This window comes from Oryzias latipes, chromosome 4 (assembly GCF_002234675.1).
Source record: "Oryzias latipes chromosome 4, ASM223467v1".
Taxonomy (NCBI): Eukaryota; Metazoa; Chordata; class Actinopteri; order Beloniformes; family Adrianichthyidae; genus Oryzias; species Oryzias latipes.
Window position 1 is genome coordinate 32,624,682 of NC_019862.2, and position 21,342 is coordinate 32,646,023.

Consider the following 21,342-nt stretch of genomic DNA (forward strand, 5'->3'; position numbering starts at 1 on the left):
AAACACTCAGCTTTAATGACAGACATTATGCATAAACGGAGGTAAAGACAAACCCGGATGGTTTCACCAAAGCGCTGCAGTCTGCCTGCCAGGCAGCAGTTTACACCAGGTTCCCGTTTCCTTTAAGGACTTTTTCAGAACCCACCATTACACTGAACTATACGCAGCTTTACACAGCTATAAATCACAATTCTATTGAGGCTTTATGACAGGTAAAATGGGTTCAAATGACCATTTTTCTGTAGCTGTGTTCCTGCGAGATATTTAACCAAAAAAAACATACTTTTCAAGCTGCTCCATGTGACTCACATGTAAGCGGTTATGATGAGATAATGGTTGTGTGCATGGCTGCAAAGCTGTCATCAGGCCACTTTGGCACAATAACCTGACTTAAGATTATAGCCAAAATATAAATATATCAAATTAGTTTTCTTCTTTCTGGAAAGGAGCTGAAAACGTTTGAAAACATAAAAACTCAGGCTGTCGTCATTGTTCTCCAAGTTGATCAAATCTGACCTTTGTTTACATGAGTAGATGAGAAAATGTTTGCTTTGGAAAATTTAACAACTGTTTTTTCTATGGCTATGCTTCAGTAAACTGAAATTACCATCGGTACCATCCGTGCCATCACCACTCTCAGCCTTCCGGTGGGCTGTAAGAAGCTGATGGGCACTGGTGGGCCAGTTAGCATTCATTCATTCATTCATTCATTCATTCATTCATTCATTCATTCATTCATTCATTCATTCATTCATTCATTCATTCATTCATTCATTCATTCATCCATCTTCCAAACCCGTTTGGTCCCTTTTAGGGTCACGGGGCTGCTGGAGCCTATCCTGGCCACTTGTGGCCAAAGGCAGGGGACGTCCTGGACAGGTCGCCAGTCTGTGGCAGCCAGTTAGCATTTGACTGGATTTTATAAAGGATTTGAGAGTTCAGACATTAGCACACCTGTCATTCTTTTGGATTAGTTTGAGAATATCACAGCATTCTGCTTCTGCTACTTTGTTTAAATTGCAGTTCAAGGTTTAGTTTAGAATTTGGGGTAATGGAACAGAAACAAAAGCTGTCACAATGCTTACATTAACATGTATTTGTCTTTTTATGACAGAATCTGTGTTGTTATTAAAGGTTCCCCCCATATGGCGCTATATTTGTGGGGGGACTTAACCTGGTTGCACGGAAGCAGTCTTGTACCTGGAAGTGATTGTTTTGCAGTCAGGTGACTGTAGTTTACCTGCAGTGCTCTCTGCATTCTGTTATCAGAAAGGATCACGGCGGCTACCGCATGCTAAAGTTTCAGGCTAATTAGTAAAAAGCTTTTTAAGCGTACGTTGATCCTTCATATTTAACTTTTTGAAAAATTAAAGTACATTACAATTATTTATTATGTCTATTTGTGTATATTGTTACAGGTAAAAGCTAAAGATTTTAAATTAAAATTACATTTATTTTGATTACGTGTATTATGTGGAGGATTTTTATGAGAATGTAATATCCTTTCAGGTTCTGGTTTGCTTCCCACAAAAATAAAATGTTTAGCGTCTTATTAATAGGATAGCAAATAAGACTTTCTAAAAATGATGCAATGTCTTTGGATCTGCAATCTTGCACAGTCATCAACATGCATAAACAGGAAATTATTGTTACTCATCAATCTGCTTGTCATCTCTAGGTGCTGCTTGGTGAGACCGGCGGTGGCGGTGCGGCATGCTGAGGCCACTCCCCCTGGCTCAGGATGAGTGTCATAGATGGCCCTGCCACCATGGCAACGAATGGAGTTGGAGGGGGGGGCGGGCCAGTCGGCCCAGGTGGGCCTAAGGATGATGATGGCCGCACATACCTGCTTCAGATCTATCCGCGGCTGGCCGGACAGTCGTCTGCGTGCTGCGACCTGAGGTGAGTCCCCACCAGGCTGGAGAGCGTGATGCTGCACACGCCTGGAACACAACTCCTCTATACAATCAGTTTATTCTTCATATGTTCTTTTACATAGAATATTGTGATGCGTATTCTTTGTGGAGGAAAGTATTTCCCACACGGCACACACTTTTGCTCAATGGCACTCACACAGTTGAAAGTTAAATTGTTAAATGCTTGCCTATCATGTTATAATTAAAAACAAATCTAAGAAATAATTCCCAGATGTTCAAACTTTATGAAACTTGATTAAAAACAAAGGATTACCTGCACAACTGTCATGTTAACAGCTGATAATTAGTAATACATTAAAACGCTTTTAAAGATATGTGTTCAAACATTGGTTTATTATTATGTCATCACAGTGGGGGGGCCACTAAGTCAGGTCATGTGGTTGTTGTAGATCCACATAAAGAATGCAGAGAATCTGATTTCCTATTGCTTGTGCGTGTTGCTTGTGCGCGTGTGTTGTGGTTTTCCTGCTCAGGGTGCAGAAGGATGCAACGGCAGCCTCTGTGATCTCTGAAGCGGCGGCAGAACTGGGGCTGGACCCCGGCCGTCTGTACGTCCTGGCTGAGGTGAAGGAGTGCGGTGGGGAGGAGTGGGTGCTGGAGGCTGCAGACCAGCCCGTTCAGAGGTTTCTGCTGTGGCCCCGGAAAGCGCAGGAAAAGCATCCTCAGAGCTTTGGCTTTTACTTCCTGCTTCAGGTAATCACACGTCACTCAGTCTGTGAGGTTCGGTTGGAGGTTTTTGTTCTTTATGAATACAGAATAAGTTTCAATTTAAGCAGTGTGCTCTTTTGTACGTGTCTCCTGAAGCTTTATCCAACCACTGTACCTCTGTTTTTTGTCACGTCTGTTCTTTATTTCAGGAGAGGAATAATGATGGCTCCATCCATTACGTACACCTCCCACCTTTGACCAAGGAGCAGGAGGCGCAGCGGCTTGCTGCCAGGGGCTTTCTTCCTCCGCCTCAGGATGATTTTGCAGATCTCTGCAACCTCCCCGTCCTCAATGAGGACCGCATATTAAACAATCTGCGCTCACGCTTCTATAAGAAAAAGATCTACACCTACGCAGGCAGCATTCTCATCGCCATCAACCCCTTCAAGTTCCTCCCCATCTACAACCCCAAATACGTCAAGATGTACGAGAACCACCAGCTGGGCAAACTGGAGCCTCATATTTTTGCCATTGCAGATGTGGCTTACTATGCAATGCTCAGGAAGAAAATCAACCAGTGTATCGTCATCTCTGGGGAGAGCGGCTCAGGCAAAACCCAGAGCACCAACTTTTTGATCCACTGCTTGACCGCACTTAGCCAAAAGGGCTACGCCAGCGGAGTGGAGAGGACCATTCTTGGAGCTGGACCAGTTCTAGAGGTAAGATTCAGACGCGTGTAATTATTCCTAAATCCGTTATAACTATATCATTAAGTTGTCTGACTTCACATCTGCGTAAATCGGTCAGGTTTTGTGTCAGGGCTGCTGAAGTGCAACATAAAGACACGCAAGCACGTGTAGAGGAAGTGTTCAGGGAGAATGTAGTGAAGAATGGGCTCTCTCTGTCTTCCTGTTTTTGAACAAACACCATCTGTATGCTGGTCCAAATCTAGTTGTCTTTTTTAACTGTTTCAGTCAAGTCTGTGCTTTTTCCTCTCTGAAAAACTGCAATGACTTGTTCTCTGAGTTGCTGACAGGTTATTAAACCAAACTGAAACTTGAAACCCACCATCTCATTAACCAGACGGAGCAACTGTCTCTGCTGGGCCGGCACAATAAATCGCTCATTTATTGTTATTGCAAAAACGAATTCAAGCTGTACAATACATATATCGCTAAAGATGGGGAATATTGCAACAAATGGTTACCTTAAATGTGCTAAAACAATCTTATGGCAGCTTGAAGTATTTAACAAATCAAATAATTCAATTTATGCATTTGACCAATCAGAAGGACTCCTTCATGTTGTCGACCAATCAGATGGAGCCCTTTAATGTTTGATGTCAGGGTCATTGGGAGTACAATTTAAGTTATGTTGACTCTTACTTAAATTAAACCGTTGCAGTGAAATGGGAATGATGTTTCTGGTTGTTTTGTTATTTGTTCATGTATCACAAGCTATATTGTCCTTGCAATATTGATCACTAATATAAAACATGGCGAGATTTCCTCATATCGTGCAGCCCTAGTCTCTGTAATTCCCAAAGGAATAGATAGATTTGATTAGAAAAGTGAACACACATATTCATTGAACACAATGCAGAGTGCATCAGACATCTCTCCTTACTGCTGTTGTTTTTGTGTCTCTGTTGTGACTTGCAATGAACTGACCTCAAATACCTTCACTTTCAGGCTTTTCAAGCTGTTACGGTTTCAAATGATTAAGAACAATCCACTACAGAATCTGTATTTCCCCGTCCTCCCTCCTATGTGTTTTACTCGGGCCCTATTTGGCCGTGACCCCGTGCACACTGCTGATCTGGTGACAAAAGAATGTCGTGTGTGAATCGCTTACATGTTTTTGCAAATCGAGTATTACTTAACCTGTTCCGTGCGCATTCATGTGGCTGACGGATGGATCATTATTGTGCTGCTGAAACAGACAGAAAACCCCAGAAGTCGTCATGGCGTTTACCAGCATGTGATGTGACATTAACGTTCTCCAAACGCCTTATCATCTATTTATATCCTTTTTACTTTCACATCCTCCTCCATGTCCCTTTTTTATGTGCTTTGGTGATTTTTTTTTTTAGCCAAAGCTATGATAGTTTTTATAAACATCCTAAAAAACACTCACATGGACGCATTTATCAACTGTTTTGACTTGAAAATGCTAACCTTGCACTGTAAACATCAGCTGGGAAATTCCTAGAGACATCCTGTCTTTCATCACATCATAGGTACATCTAAATGAAATCTTATTTTATAAGAAAAATGTCCAGTAGGTAAACGGATCCTTTTTTGATCCATATTTGAATCAAAGTTTTGGAAATATAAAGTCCCCAGATAGCATTCTGGGAGGATTTGTAGTCTTAATGACTCTCCGTTCAAAAACTGTAACATTTAAGATAAAAAACCCTCAAGCCCCTTTTTCCATATTAGCATTTAGCTCCTTCTATGATTTTTTATTTTGTGGTGTGTAATCAGTACTAAAGCAAAAAGACAGGATAAAACACGAACATAATGAGGCACTGGATAAGACATTAGATCACAATAAAAGCCCATCACATGACAGTACAGCAGTAGAACTGCTTTGGTTGAAGTGACTTTTTATAATATTATTACAGTTGGAGCCTCTTGCAGACAGTTTACGGGAAAAAAAGAGAATCTAAACTAAGAAACAAAAGGCCTCATTCTGTTGACAAAAATATGAGTCTTTGCAGATATATTTTAGCTTTCATTTTTTATTCAAACAGCTTGCTCTGCATATTCTGTATATTTGTACTATCACAATTATCTTTGTATTTGAATTGATACCTTATTCTGCAACCTCTTTGGGTTTCAGGCGGAGCTTCCTGATAAGTAAACTGCTTGTTGTGTTGATGTACACCACTAACTGCACAAAAGACAAGTGTTGTTGTTGTAGAACGTCACTGCCATCTCCGTCATGTTATTTCACCTGGAACTCTGATAACGCTGTGCTGCTTGTATTCTGCTTGTATGTGAACACCTTTCCTGTGGGGAACAAAACTTGGTTTTCTGGATCCAGAAGTAAATCTCAGCCACAGACTTTTGAGTTTTATTTCACAGAAATGTGACTTAAAAATACACCGTTAGTCTGAAAGGAATGTCTTTCATCTGTAAAGTTCTTTTAAACATAAAATGTTCAAATTAGCATGAGTTAGCATGTTAGCAGGTCTACAGTAAAGCAGAACCACATTGGTCTTTACGTCTCCTCGTCTCCTCACATTTGCAGAACTGATGGAGTTTTCCAAAGCTTTGCATAAGGACAGAGTGGATGCTTGCCGTGCGTGAGCCGGTGGGAGGAATGAAAGCAGCACAGTTTCAGCACAGTTTCCGTCCCTTCGGCAGACTCGCTGCCACTGCTGCTCACGTGTAGAAAGCAGAGTATGTTTGTCAGCCCGCTCCATCTTTGTGGTCAGTGGTCACGGGCCCAGACGGAGACGGGCCGGACGGAGCTGCCCTGACAGAGGGCAGCTTTTAGACCAGATTGCAGAGGGAAACAGTCATGCAGGCATCTTCCCAGTAAAAAGCCTGAAACTTCTCCTGGTCTAGTAAAATATAATCAAGTGTTTCACTTAAAGATCTGAAAGAGTTCTTCAACACAAATGCTATGTTCATTTTTCTAGGCTGTCTAACTCTGGGTTATCTTTAGAATTTAATAGGTAGCAGAAAGAAAGAAAGTGTTATTATTTTTGAAGCCTTTGCCAAAGGAGTCGTAATTCAAGCAACACATCCAGTTTTACTTTGTCAACAAGTTTAATTAGCTTTTTTTCTTCTTGTAAAGCAACAACTGAATTAAAGCCGTTTGACGTGTGCACACATCAACGTGCACCACTGGAGAGCTGCTAGATTCTTTGTTTGGACCAATGCTAACAGCTCCTAACCAGCGTTCGACATAAGTGTTGTCCAAGACAACCAGATATGACGGAGGACAACCAAAATGAACCTGACGGTTGTCCGTGTGACAACCTGCTCTTTTATTCAACATTTTGGTATTTTTCCACTATTTTTCAAAGTTTTTGGGAAACCGACTTCCGACTTTTTAAGAAAAAAGCGAGTGTCATGTGACTTCCGGATGAACCGAGTACGCCCAAAGACATCATTACACCTGCATGTCTTGTTTAAAAGATCAGGGATATTAGTCTTTACTGCTACTCCAGCACAATGGAAACATGGTATCATGTTTATTTGAAATAGATGTTACATCATAACTTTTCATCAAATATAAATATTACTTTATATTTGGAATGCTGTACTGGTAAATGGTAAATGGCGCATACTGACAGACCCATTCACTCACGGGTGGCCGCTTCGCTGCCAAACACTGGCGCCAACCTCCCACCAGAGGCAAGGTGGGGTTCAGTGTCTTGCCCATGGACACTTCGACACATGGGCGTGCAAGGCGGGAATCGAACCTGCAATCTTACGATCATGGGTCGACCGCCCTACCGCTGCCCGTGTTCTGGTCCCAGTCCACACAAGTGTTCTAATTTTAAAAACACTCATTAGGTTACAGTGTTGGTTAATGTAATACATTTTCTGATACATTATAGGGTAAGATAAAGTATTTTCATTTGATCGTAACAGTATTTGATTTACATGGCAATACTTTGTGTAACCAGATGCTTCAATATTTAGTAAAATGTTTGTTTTTAATATTTAAAAAGTTTTTTAAATGTCCATCATAAGAGGCAGTTGATATTAGATGTATAGAAGAAATAAAGATGTAAGTACTGACATCTGAGTAGGTTTGGTTGCTGTTGAATATTGGTATCCAAGGACAACCAAAAATGACTTGTCAGTTTTTTCCCTTATTTCTAACACTGCTAACTATTCTCCTTCTTGGGTTAAGATCCTCCTCGTTCTCCTTTTGTGCTGTAAGGCCTTCCCTCCGTATTCAGCTGTCTTGTAGTTGTTAGCAGGAGAAGCAGTTTTTACGGGCAGTGTTCAGACAAAAAGGTTAACACCTGCAGAACAAGTCTGCAGCTCTCAATGCTTCCTTTTTTAGAACCGGTTGAGCTGGTTGATCCTCTTTCATGGAGTTACCCGTGAGACCATTCTGTTGCCTGACTTTCTTCATGAAGGTCCTCCTCTGCTTCCTCATATATGACTTATTGAATAAAAAAGGAAGTGGTGTTTCTGTAGCGTGTCTGGAAGCCGTGGTTAGGAGATGGTCAGAATGAGGCTACAGCCTGGAATAGACTCATACAGCGGATCCAGTTTATTATTTTAGTGTTTTGTTCCTTCAAACCTATTAAATTACAGAGTCAAATCACATTTGAATGAGAAACATTGACACTGCTCACTAGTTTGTGTCTGACCCTTTTAAGAGACTGGAAGGATGGAAGTTTAGCAGCTTTTGCTTCGATATGACCTTTTATGTTCATGCATCGCGCCTCGCGCCGCATCACGTAACATATAGTCCGCGTCGCGCAGCAGCACCGCTGCAGTTAAGATTCGGCGATATATATATGCTGATCGTCCCGATGGGTTGAATAAAGCATCAATTCAGAGGGAAAGTTAATCGCTTACCGCTTGTTTCTGCCCAGATGATGAAGCAAAAGGTTGTTTTACAGAAGCCGGCGCAGTGATACAAATCATTTAAGCTAGCCGACCGGAACTTCTTTTTTCACCGTGCGGTTATCAGGTTTTAACGCATACCCAGCAGCCAATCAGAATCGAGTATTCAACCGGACCATGGTATAATTCAGTTTATTGATCGTATTATTTATGTTTCCAGAGTAAATGTTCAGCTGCAGAAGATTCTCTTGTCAAATGATGACAAAACGCCAATTATTTTGATGCTAGGAGATCCAAATCTATAGAAAGACACTGAACTTCAGCGTTGTCCTCAAGTCAAGTCCAGATTCCTCTTTAAAGTTTCTGCCTTTTTTACAGCTTCAGACAGGAAGTGTCTATTTTCCAGAACCCCTTAACAGGAAGCTGCTACGACGAGGGAAGTAAAGGCTGTAGTTCCCTCTGTGGGCTAAAGGCCTGGAGGGGCGTGGTCTGTATTGTTGTTCAGGAAGTACAGAGTAGCAGGCCTTTCTGTCTGCTGATCTATTGTTGATCTCCTCTGGATTCAGGGTGGGTGGCATTGTGTGCAGGTCTGAGAAAAGCTGGCGTTAGAATGTTTATGTCATAGAGTCAAACCATCACAAACACAGATGGAGTTATACCTGCTGATATTTACCATGTATTTATCCCAGCATGCCTTTCCTTACAAACCAGAGGAGGCTGCAGGCCTCCAGAGCCTCCGTCCGTGGTCCTCTGACTACCAGATGCTGCTTGATGACTCGGGTTAGGCTTAGGTTTGACCAGACTAAATTACGTTAGTCTGATGAAAAAAAAGCTCAGACCACAAACAAAATAAATGGATGAAGTTTTAGTCCAACTTTTAAAACTTTTCTGTGTGTTCATGGAGGACGTGCTGAAGGCTTTCTTCACAGATGTTATGAGCTGTAATCCAAAGTGGTGGCTGGTTGCTGCGCTTAACTTCCTTCAGTTGTATTGAGCACAAAAAGGTTCATTATCACTTTTTACTGACTTTTCAATGGGAAATGAATCTACAAACAAAAACAAGCTGGAGTCGTTGAACCGTTTTGCTGCACTGGTCTGGATGAGCTTTCTGAGGTTTTCCTGGGATCGGCTGTACCCCCCCCTCCAGCTTGGGGGTTAAAGAACCACTGATGGAAATGCTGTTTTTGGCTTTTTAACATGTTCTTGTGGCATTTTGCTGATAATGGAGAACATATATTTAAAAAAAAGCTGAAAATTTTATTCCTGAATGTTTCTTTATTCAAGTTGCTATGAATTATAAGCAGATGGAGAAAAAAAAAGAACTTACTTATGACAAAAACCCAGGCCGGGCCAGAAGCTCTCCGCTCTGCTCCATTCCGATGCATCCGCTTGTAGAAGACCAGACTCGTGAACGTCTTTGTTTTCCTGGTCTGAGCTGGCATCTCAGCCAAAACTGTACAGCTGGATAGCTCTGATATTGCTCGCTATGTTTGTTGTGCCTGTAATCTTAGGTTGGGGTTGTGAGGGGCTGTAAGATAGTGGGAGGGAATGTCAATGGATAGCTTTCAGCAACAGGGGGGGTGGAGCAAGGTTCCTGCATGTCCGAAACTCAGAGGTGAATTTCTGATGAACCCCTGCCGCTCTGCAGAAACTACAGTGAGGTCAATAAGTATTTGATCAGCCTGTGATTTAACAAGTCCTCCCACTTAGAAAACATGGGGGGGTCTAAGATTTTCATCATAGCTGCATTTCCACAGTGAGAGTAATATACAAAAAAATTGTTTAAAAAAATCATACAACGTGATTTCTGAATGTGTCTTCAGATTCTGTCTCTCTCTGTGGAATATATTTTTAATCATTTTATCATAATCTGTCAATTATGAAGCAGCTATTATTATTATTATTGAATCAGTCAATTTCTTCATTTTCAAAAATTAAAATTTCCCATCAGGCTTGTTTACCTACTTGAGTGTTTTCAGTTCATCATTTGATAAACGTCTTAACCAGACCGTCGTGATCAGAAGCATCATGGGAACTGTAGTTCATGAAGGACACACCGATCAGGTGCTAATGAGCCAAAAGGGGGAAAACGGCCTCCATGTCATCATTCCACACACTGACAGAGAACAACTGCAGTCAATGAAACCGTCATAAAACCCTCAGAGTTGATGATGCCATCGATTGTACCTCATGGCGTCAGTTTCCCGCCTAAAGCTGGAGCGGCTGTTACTTATGCTCAGCCTGACAGTGGCGCACAGAGGAGGAACTGTGTAAAGATGTGGTTGCCTTTAGTCCCCGCCTACATCATGTGATTGCACCAAGGCATTTTCACACATAACACAACAACTGTGATCATTTTGTAACTCCTCACCACGGCTGTTTCTGCTGTCCATCACAGCGGCGTTCGGTTTAACCCTAACCTAAAAGTCTGAATTCAACCAAAGTTGGCATCTTGTCAGTAATCCAGTAAAGGCTGAGAGTTTCATCAATTCAAACACAAATTCCCTGTTTGTTGTTTTCTAACAGCTTGGACACATACATCATTGTGCTGCAGTGAGGTGACCTTTAACCTTTAGCTGAAGACTTTTAAGAAGAAGAGAGGATGTAGCCGAGGGTTCAGGACTTTACGTATCAGCTGCTAGTTTTTTGAGACTTTCTGAGTCTTGGAGACGACCCACTGCTTGGTTGTGTTTTTTTTTGTCATCCATGTCTTCTCATTGGGAATTTGAATCCCACATCAGGACCCACAGAAATGCTCTTCTCCCCACTCACACTGGTATCATAACTGTTGTTGAAGCTCTTTGGCAGTAGATTATTTATGCTTGCATACTTGTCCCCTGCTTTTGTGTTGAGACAAATGGCTCATAAACTCTGCTGTTTTAGAGACACGCCCACGTTTGGTTTCAAGAAGTTTGTTTGTGCTGTTGGCTAAATCAGTTTGTGAGCTTGCTGGTGGTTCTGACTACTGAACTGGAAAAGTACAGGGAAAATGAATTCAAGAAGTGCTGCCTCAGCACAGTTGGTCAACAGACTATTTTTCCGTGATAGAAATTATATCATGTGCACAAACTGCTGAGGCCTTGTGCGCCCCTTTTCCCATCACTCTCCTTTTCTGTGCTCCTTCGCCCCTCTGTTTGCTAACTCCGTGTCGTAAGACTGCTGATTAGCCTCGTCTTTCCCCGGCCTCAGTTTGGCAAGACCTCGGTCTTCTTCCTCATAGTTTCAGAGCCGTCCAGCCAATCAGAACGGCTGTGGTGAACATGTTTGAATATGAATGATTCTGGTAGATGCTTAGAATTCCCTCCGCGGTGTGACACTCTGCACATGAGGAGATTTCTCAGGGTTTGTAAGCAAAGGGGTTTGAGCATCCGCTCCAAATCCATTTACAGAAAGTAGCAGTTATCTAGATGGATATGAGCTGTTTAAATGGAAAAGGTTCAAAAGAAGCAGATACAAATATCTGGGATCTCTGAGAGCCTGCATCGAGATGGAAGTCATGTCTGAACGAGTCGAGTTAAGACAGAAGATAATTTTAGTCACAGACAGCTGAGCATCTCTGTCAAACTAAAACATGCAGCAACTGTGGCTTCATGCTCTCTCTTTTTAAAAACAGACCTGGCTTTAAACATTTCATTTAAATATCAACTTTTATCAATATCAATTTGACCAAAAAAAACAAGATCATGTTTTGCAAATTGTAGTTTTTGATTGATTTTAAACATGCAGGGATATGTGTGCTCCCATCAGCTACTGGACCCAATTAGTTCAACTGCTGTGAAAAACACAATGTGGGCCTTTTTAACATGCACCGAGTCAACTTCCTTTACTGTGTCTTTTGTTCAGTCTGCGTTTGTCTCTGTAACCATGTGAACACCAGCATCGCAGCGGAAGAAAGGCCGCCATTCTGTGAGCGTACAGACACGTGTATGTGTGAGCGTACAGAAGCACATGTATGTGTGAGCGTACAGAAGCACATGTATGTGTGAGCGTACAAACGCAAATGTATGTGTGAGCGTACAAACGCACGTGTACGTGTGAGCGTACAAACACACGTGTACGTGTGAGCGTACAGACACACATGTACGTGTGAGCGTACAAACACACGTGTACGTGTGAGTGTACAGACGCACATGTATGTGTGAGCGTACAGAAGCACATGTATGTGTGAGCGTACAGACACGTGTATGTGTGAGCGTACAGAAGCACATGTATGTGTGAGCGTACAGACACGTGTATGTGTGAGCGTACAGAAGCACATGTATGTGTGAGCGTACAGACGCACGTGTACGTGTGAGCGTACAGACACGTGTATGTGTGAGCGTACAGAAGCACATGTACGTGTGAGCGTACAAACGCACGTGTACGTGTGAGCGTACAAACGCACATGTATGTGTGAGCGTACAAACGCACGTGTACGTGTGAGCGTACAAACACACGTGTACGTGTGAGTGTACAGACACACGTGTACGTGTGAGTGTACAGACGCACATGTATGTGTGAGCGTACAGACAAACGTGTATGTGTGAGCGTACAAACGCACGTGTACGTGTGAGCGTACAAACGCACGTGTACGTGTGAGTGTACAGACACACGTGTACGTGTGAGTGTACAGACACACGTGTACGTGTGAGTGTACAGACGCACATGTATGTGTGAGCGTACAGACAAACGTGTATGTGTGAGCGTACAAACGCACGTGTACGTGTGAGCGTACAAACACACGTGTACGTGTGAGCGTACAAACACACGTGTACGTGTGAGCGTACAAACACACGTGTACGTGTGAGTGTACAGACACACGTGTACGTGTGAGTGTACAGACGCACATGTATGTGTGAGCGTACAGACAAACGTGTATGTGTGAGCGTACAAACGCACGTGTACGTGTGAGCGTACAAACACACGTGTACGTGTGAGTGTACAGACACACGTGTACGTGTGAGTGTACAGACACACGTGTACGTGTGAGTGTACAGACACGTGTATGTGTGCGCAAACAGACGCACAGGAGAAGGTCATGAAAGCAAATGGATGTAAGCAAAGGGAGGGGGGGTGCAAAGAGAAAATGAGTTGCAGATGCCGACTTAACCACACTGACATACACAGGCACATACACGCATACAGACACACAAATGCACATCCTCTTTGCAGTTTCATCTGATGCCTGAAGCAAACCCTTCCCTCTTTAGTTCTCAGTGGCTGTAGAGATTTGTTGCTGGTAGAATCATTATCATCGTCTTCATCGTTGTTGCTGGGACTAAACCAGCTACAGGATGACTTCCTTATATGGCTTCAAAGTCGACGGTTTGCAGTCAACATTGTTTGAAAGCTGCAAGAAATTCAAACTCATTTGTTTCAGGGGACTCTGATCAAATAACTCCCATCTTTTTGTCGTATATTGTTATACCTCTATATATTTTCAACACTTGCTTTGAATTTTTGAGAAATTACAGCAATATGTTTCTAAATATAATGAGGAAAATCATCTGTATGTTGCAATCACTCTCAAAAGTTTGTTCTGTTTTCCTTCTTGTTGATGTGTTTTTGTCTTTTTAGGCCTTTGGTAACGCCAAGACTGCCCACAACAACAACTCCAGTCGATTTGGCAAATTCATTCAGGTGAACTATCTGGAGAGCGGAGTGGTCCGAGGGTGAGTCATGGTTTGCAGGTACACGTTTGTAGTTGGAATGGATGGATGCAGTGACACGTAAAGGCGCTCTGCATCTGTAGGATCTACAGGTCACATGACTCTCTGCTCATGCATCGCCCCAAGGGGGGGCGAAACCTTTAACCACTCATGTTCTTCCTTTTCTGAGCAGTCAGACTAGTTAGGAGCTGCTGTAAAGTCTGCTAAGCCTGGTCACTTCCCTGTTTGCTCTTAAGGAAAGTGTAACAATGTGTTTCTCAAAGAAATGATGGTGGAGAACATGAATGACTTTGATGGCCTTAAAGCTTGTGTGCCACCAATCCCTCATCCTCTTCTAAAGGCCCGTTCACACCGGGACGAATTTCGCGCGCGATATTTGCCGGCGTTTAACGCCTGGTGACTAAACAAAGGGCACCAATGTGAGTGTCAAAGCGTCATTTTTTAAAAACGCCTCTGGTTCGTATTTTTGGTTTGACGCACCACGTCAAAAACTAAACGACCAATGAGAATGGCGCTTTTGCACACATGTCTGGAGCTTCTGAAGTTACAGTAAAACACAACTTGGGGGCGCTCAAACACAAAACTGCCTTGCTGAGCACACATACCAGCGAAGAAGATAGACGCCAAGTAGCGTCTACACTGCCGCAAAGAAATAAGACGAAGAAGATGCACTCACTGACGGACATTCTAAAATATCCCAGAAAACGCTCGTGATACATTTTCAGCTCTTGTACCAGTCGATAAAACTCCCCATGTTCTTCTCTTCTCGTAACTATGGGATGTACCCAAAATCGGCGTCTTTTCCGGCGTCTTTCATCATCAACAGAACAATAATTTCTTCATCTCTGGAACTGGAGCTACTGGTGATTGAAATATTCATGTTTTCTTTATTATTCTGACAAGCGCGTAAATACTTGCTCTCTTCTTCTGAGTGAAAAGCGACTTTAAGAAGCGTAAAGTTGCGCAGCGCCACCTTGTGTACAGGAGTATTTCTGGTTTACATTAAGCGCCATCTAATGTCAGGGATTGAAATTGCATGTTCGCTCGGCTCATCGTCGAAAATCGCCTGGGTGTGAACACAAAAAACGTGTTGGAAAACGCTGGCGAATATTTGTCCCGGTGTGTACGGGCCTTTAGTTTCAGAATTTCTCCGGTACATCAGCGCCTAATAGAGCGTGATTATTCTAAGTGGTGCTTGGTCTCACTCAGCTGCAATTTAACCTCCATTTTGAACTTAAACTGAGTCAATGAAACGAAGACAGTCGTCAACATTCTGTGACTTACTGTCAGTGATAGATAGTGATGGCCTCAGAGTTCTGCTCTGTGAACTGAACAAAGACGGCTGGTGTCTGCAGCCTCTGCAGAGAGGACTGCTGTGCTGTTTTCCTCCTCAAACATCGTCACCTTTTATGATTCCGTCTTTGGCTTTGAGGATTAACAGCTTTTGTTTGAGATCACAGTTCTTCTCATTTGCTTATTTTAATTTAGCTTCTATTGCAGATTGAATTATTTGTGATTCTGTAAACATATGATTGTTTTTCAATGGATGACCAATTTTAGGACTAAAACCTTTAAATCTACACAGGTGTTCATTCATGTCCATCCCATCATGCTTTGCGAGGGTTAAGGGGATTCTGATGGGATGTTTTTGTTGATCTGAAATCATTTAAAGCCTTTTACACAGAAAGTACTGACCGTTTTAGACCCAGTCAAGCTGCAGGTTCAGCTTTATTTCCACTCATTTATTCACTCTTTCTCTCATTACAGCCCATAATATCACTGATTGTCTGAGCTTTCTGTCGATGTGTGAAGATTATGACTTGTGTCAGGTTCTGTGTTTGTGGCTGTGGCACCATAATTAACACTTTGCTCCAGAATGGCTCTGAATGTAAACTAGCAGTGGTTCGTGTGATGACACTTTTTATAGCGGCTTCATGAAGCCAGATCTTCTCACAGCTGAGCTTTAATCTCAGCACATTATGAAAGGCTGGTAACAGTTTAGCTGTAGAGACATCAGACTAATATAATCTGATGTATTCTTGTTTGAATTCACGACTGATATGGAAATGAGGCCTTGGTTTCTTCTGAAGTCTCAGCCGTGGAGGTCAGTAGATGACTGGCTTTATGGCCTGTGATGTGCTTCAGTAAACATCTGACCACATCTGGACCTTTTGCTGCATTTTCTGTCTGTCCCTTCGTCGTCTGCTGTCCTTCACTCGGTCGCACACATTCTGACGGTGTTTTGCTTCTCTCTGCCTTTCAGCGCTGTGGTGGAGAAGTACCTCCTGGAGAAGTCTCGCCTGGTCTCCAGAGAGAAGAACGAGAGGTGAGGAGGGGGTCTCGACCTTTCACCCACACTGAGCTTAATGAGCAAAGGGCTTCCCTCAGGAGTCTGGGATTTTCACATGTTAGGCTTTAGACTTTACAACCTCCACACACAAAAACACTGTAAGTCAGTGTTTTTCAACCAGTGGGAAATTGCCCTCATTCACTGATCTAAAAACATTTCCATCTCCAGGATTTCAGCTCTGTGTTCATCCAAACAGGCCCTGATAACACACTGAGTAGTTAGGAATAGATCATGAAATACTTTTTTCTTTGTGTTTATTTGATTCTATTAAAAATTTTTGATAAGAATGACGGTACCGCGATTTAGCCACAGCTTCAGCTGTATTAGGAAAAGTCCCGCCCCTTTAACTATCTCCACCTATCATTCTTGGAGGCTTAATCACATGTCATCAGTCTGACCAATCAGAAGTGGTTAAAGTCTTCACTTCTTTATTCTGATACCAGCTAAAGCTCTTCTTTAGCGGTGTAGCTTTCCACAGAATCCGGTGTGAGACCGTGGAACAAGAGAACAAAACAATGAGTCTGTCTGCCATCACTACATCTCCCATGATGCATTGGGTTAATGTGACAGCGTCTTAGCGCACAATGAGTCTCTCCTCGAACACATCAAACAGTTTTTAAATCTTCTAACTTAACATCTTAACATCTTTTAGAAAAAACAGCTGCAGCTTCCAGCTTTTTCTGTCACAATTATCACTAAAATGCACGTGAGATCATGGAGGGACTGCAGATCAATACAGACTGATGAGTTTCTCCTTTTCTTTTCTTTTTTTTGGATGCTTGTGTACCGCGGGATTTTTGTCAAGGTCAAAGTGTGCCGTGGCTCAGAAAAGGTTGAAAAACACTGATCTAAGTAACCTCTAGCAGCAGATGATCTTATTGAAGAAAAACCAATATAAGTTCTAGATAGTTCATGAGAGGGTTTTTCCATTTTAAGGTAAGGATTTGATATCTGTACTGAAAAACAGAACAGTAACAGGAAGTGACTTCATCGTCTGTCACCTCTGGAAGGCTGCCTCCTTTGTTTTGTTTCTGCTCTCTTTTTTCACAATATGCAAAGTGTTGTTTTAACATCAGTCACTTAGAGACTAGACTGCAAGTCTGCAGCTACTCGGATGACTAATCCGCAAACAAATATCTAGTCTTTGGTTAAAGGGAAAGACAGAAATGATGTTTGAACTGATCTTCATTTTCTGAGAGTCAAGAGACAAACGGATCTCCATTAGAACCACTTAAAGGCTCATAAAGGTGTCAGTAAATCATTTATTGTTGATTATTAATTTTTAAATGAAGTTATAATTTAATTAGTGACTGCCTTGTAGAAAAATAGTTTGAGTTTTGAGGTGGCAAACGCAGTAAAGTTCTTTGGTTTCTGACTAAAGTGGTCCATCTGCAGGAGTTTGTCTTTGTAATCACTAGCAGCTGCACATTCAGCAGGACTGCTGCTGTTTGTCAGTGATAACTGGAAACTCATTAGTCCTGTGTGTCTTTCCTACACCGTCTGCACACAGAAAACTGAAATGATCAACTCCCAGAACTGATTTTTCCTTGTATTGCCTTTTATAGCATGTTTACCTGCATTTAATTAGCAGAACTTGTTCTTGTGTATTATTAGACTCCTATAGTAGAAACACCTTGTTGGATATCATCAAACGGATCAGTTTGATTATTTATTATTTCACTCTCGTAAAAGAACTTTAAAGTCCCACTCAGTCACATTTTAATATGAAGTGTTCCCAGTGGTCCTTTAATTATGATTCTGTTGTTTTTAGGCAAAACCAAAAACCCTGTGTTGGTTTCTAGGACATAGTTTCTGCAGAGCAGCAGGAGTTCTTCAGAAATGTGCCTCCAAATTGTGGCAGAAGTAAGCCTCCACTGACATCCCATCATCCCTTTGTTTACACTCTCTCCTGCTGACTTACAGCCCCTTCCAACCCCAATATTCGAGGCATCCAGCCGGACACTCAAAAACAGTTTTAATCTTAAATATTTTTATAAATGTCCTCCATTAGAAAATGCTGCGAGAACATGTTAAAAATCCCTGATGGTTTTTTATGGTCTTTAAACCTGTGTGCAGGAAGCTTCTTACGTTGCCGTAAGTCCTTTCAATGACGTACCGAGTGTTACAAGTGTTTCATTGTTTTCCAGGAACTACCACGTGTTTTATTACCTGCTTTTGGGTGCTTCAGAGGAAGAAAGGAAAGAATTCAAATTGCTGCCACCTGAAGAATATTCCTACCTCAAGCAGGTATGATTCTGTCTCCTCTGGCCGCTCAGTATTTCGGATCATTCGCTTTGATTCATTTCGTTTGTCCTTAAGCGTCTCGACAGTGAACATCAACCTGATGAGCTGTGTAGATTTGGCCTCAGGTAGCCCTGCAGCTGATTTGGAGTGGCACTTGTATTTACGAAGGCCGCCAAGCCTCTGAATAAGCTGCTGTATAGTCCCTGGGCTTACTTCTCTCCATGTGGACAGCATACTAATAAGGCGCTCTTTGTTTGCTCGCCTCTTTTGATTCCCCACTTTTTCAGCCTTGGTTTTTTTTCTGTTCCTTTTCTTTGCCAGTGTTGGCTTTCCTGCTTTTATTTTGAAAACCTTCTAACTCTTACAGGAGAATTTCAAGATTGAGGATGAGGAAGATTTGCGTCATGATTTTGAACGGCTGCAGCAGGCGATGGAGATGGTTGGCTTCCTTTCAGCCACCAAGAAACAGTGAGTGAATCCATGAAAGTCTTGAAACAACCGTTCTGTTAAAGGTTCATCCTGAAGGAGTTTTGTCAGATTTCAAATTGCACATCAGCCTAAAAAAGAACATTATTCGAAAGAACCCTTTGTTTTATGTGTTTCTGTGAACAAGTTAATAGGAAATGAGAACCTCCTAGATTCTGCTTCACTTCTCTTGCTTTCAGGTCTTGTTAGAAATATTTTTGCTGTGTTTCAGGATCTTTTTGGTTCTTTCTGCAATCCTTTATCTGGGTAACGTGACATACCAGAGGAAGTCAAACGGCAGAGACGAAGGCTTGGAGGTGGGGCCCCCGGAGGTCCTAGCAACCCTGTCTGACCTTCTGAAGGTAACTCTTCTGGCTGTTCTGCCAGGTTGTTGTTGGGGTCGGCAGCATTCAACTGTGCGTGCTCTCATAGGTTAAAGAGGAGCTGCTGGTTGAAGCACTGACCAAGAGGAAAACGGTGACGGTCAATGACAAGCTCATCCTGTCCTACAGCCAGTCTGAGGTGGGCTTCTTTCACATCTCTGCACCAAAGATTTTCATTTCCTGGCTATAAATGTTCAGTTTGTCGTTGATGGCGTTCCATTGGTGGTAGATGATGAAGCCAGAGTTCATTCCTCTCTGTGTCCCACCAGGCCATCACAGCCAGAGACTCCATGGCCAAATCCCTGTACAGTGCCTTGTTTGACTGGATTGTCCTTCGCATTAACCATGCATTACTCAACAAAAAAGACATGGAGGAGTCTGTCCCAGTAAGACATTGGACTCACTCACACTCAGCAGTACAGAAGCCCAGTTGATGAACACTTCTCTGCTTTCCAGTGCTTGTCCATCGGTGTTCTGGACATTTTTGGCTTTGAGGACTTTCCCAACAACAGCTTTGAGCAGTTCTGCATCAACTATGCCAACGAGCAGCTGCAGTATTACTTCAACAACCATATCTTCAACCTGGAGCAGGTGAGACGCGACATCATTAGGCTTCTTGGGATAAAAACCTTTGCTGTTTTAGTTTATACTCAGCATTCACCAAAAGCTTTGATTGCATCGAATCAATGAGCTGCTACCACTGCAGTTATGCTGCAATGTTTAGTAGGCATGAACAGCCCCTTTTCAATATTTCTATCAATGACTGCACTGCTTGATGTAGGAGGAGTACCAATCAGAGGGAATCACCTGGCACAACATCCACTACACAGACAACGTAGGCTGCATCCATCTCATCAGCAAGAAGCCCACAGGCTTGTTTTACCTACTGGACGAGGAGAGCAAGTAAGGGCATGCACTCATTCAGTCATGCAGGGACTCTGGACGCTTTCTTCAGATTTTCCTCCTTCCTTAACTCTCTGCAGCTTCCCACATGCCACGGATGAGACCTTGTTGGCTAAATTCAAGCAGCAGCACCTGGGCAACAAGTACTTTGTGCCCACGCAGGTCATGGAACCGGCCTTCGTCATTCAGCACTTTGCAGGGAAAGTCAAGTACCAGATTAAGGTGAGATGCCGAGAACAATCTAAGGCTCCTCTTCACAGTTTATATTCAAACAAATCACTATCTTTAAAGACAATTATCTTTGTAAAGGTTTTCCTAGTGCTCTTTCAATTATGGTTATGCCATTTGTAGCCAAAATCAAAAAACTGTGATGTTTTCTAGGACATAGTTTCTGCAGAGCGGCAGGAGTTCGTTAGAAATTCCCCTCTAAATTGCGGGTGGGACTGTCGGGCCCCCAGTTGTGGTTACACGCTCTTCCACATTTATTTGAATAAGGAAATATGAGAATTTTAAGCTGAATTCTTTTCGTCTGTTTGTTAAAAACATCAAAAAGACAGTTTTCATGGAGCTGCTCTTTCCTTTTTTCTTCGTTCTCTCTGACCTCACCAGGATTTCCGTGAGAAGAACACTGACCACATGCGTCCAGACATCGTGGCGCTGCTGAGGAGCAGCGACAGCGCCTACGTGCGGCAGCTCATTGGGATGGACCCCGTGGCCATGTTCCGATGGGGCATCTTACGCGCCACCATCAGGGGTATTTCTGCTTTTAACGAGGCTGGACGCTCCTGGGCGGCTAAGACGTCAGGTACAGAAATCCTAATGTAAATACGCATCACATGGTTGTTTTCCACCAATTAGAGCTTTTTGTTGCTTTGTCTTCAAACATTTTTTTTAAAGTATTTCTCAGCAAATAAATGTTTTAGCACTTTTATGAAAGGGAAAGCTCTACAGCAGCCGTGTGACTTTAGACTCCTAAATCATCTGTGTTTGTGCTTTTGCTCAATATTTTAGGCGTTGTCCGTTCAAAATCCAGAAGTCCTCTGAGCGAGCTTCAGCGGCCCAATACCCCCATAGAAAAAATGTACAAGTAAGTGCAGTTCTTGCAGGCGTAAGCTGCTCTCTGGTCTGTTTGGTGTCTCTCTTTCTGGAGCAAATGTTGGGTTCCCGTGCGTTCAGAGTGAGACCACTGCCGTCGTTTGTGGTTCATGGCTTTACTCGCTC

At 42.6% G+C, this 21,342-nt stretch overlaps 1 protein-coding gene across 9 annotated transcripts in view; it reads left to right on the forward strand.

Annotated features, from left to right (window-relative positions):
- myo9b (myosin IXB) overlaps window positions 1-21,342 on the forward strand; it is a 54,123-nt gene that overhangs the window by 18,902 nt on the left and 13,879 nt on the right. For all 9 annotated transcript variants that reach the window (XM_023954634.1, XM_023954635.1, XM_023954628.1 and 6 more), the window contains 15 exons: window positions 1,679-1,902; window positions 2,411-2,630; window positions 2,795-3,304; window positions 13,685-13,779; window positions 16,040-16,102; window positions 18,274-18,373; window positions 18,738-18,838; window positions 19,068-19,197; window positions 19,268-19,357; window positions 19,488-19,604; window positions 19,675-19,809; window positions 20,000-20,121; window positions 20,202-20,343; window positions 20,731-20,926; window positions 21,133-21,208. In XM_023954634.1, the coding sequence (XP_023810402.1) occupies window positions 1,742-1,902; window positions 2,411-2,630; window positions 2,795-3,304; window positions 13,685-13,779; window positions 16,040-16,102; window positions 18,274-18,373; window positions 18,738-18,838; window positions 19,068-19,197; window positions 19,268-19,357; window positions 19,488-19,604; window positions 19,675-19,809; window positions 20,000-20,121; window positions 20,202-20,343; window positions 20,731-20,926; window positions 21,133-21,208 (2,258 nt within the window). In that variant the 5' untranslated portion in view covers window positions 1,679-1,741. The remainder of the gene's footprint in view (window positions 1-1,678; window positions 1,903-2,410; window positions 2,631-2,794; window positions 3,305-13,684; window positions 13,780-16,039; window positions 16,103-18,273; window positions 18,374-18,737; window positions 18,839-19,067; window positions 19,198-19,267; window positions 19,358-19,487; window positions 19,605-19,674; window positions 19,810-19,999; window positions 20,122-20,201; window positions 20,344-20,730; window positions 20,927-21,132; window positions 21,209-21,342) is intronic.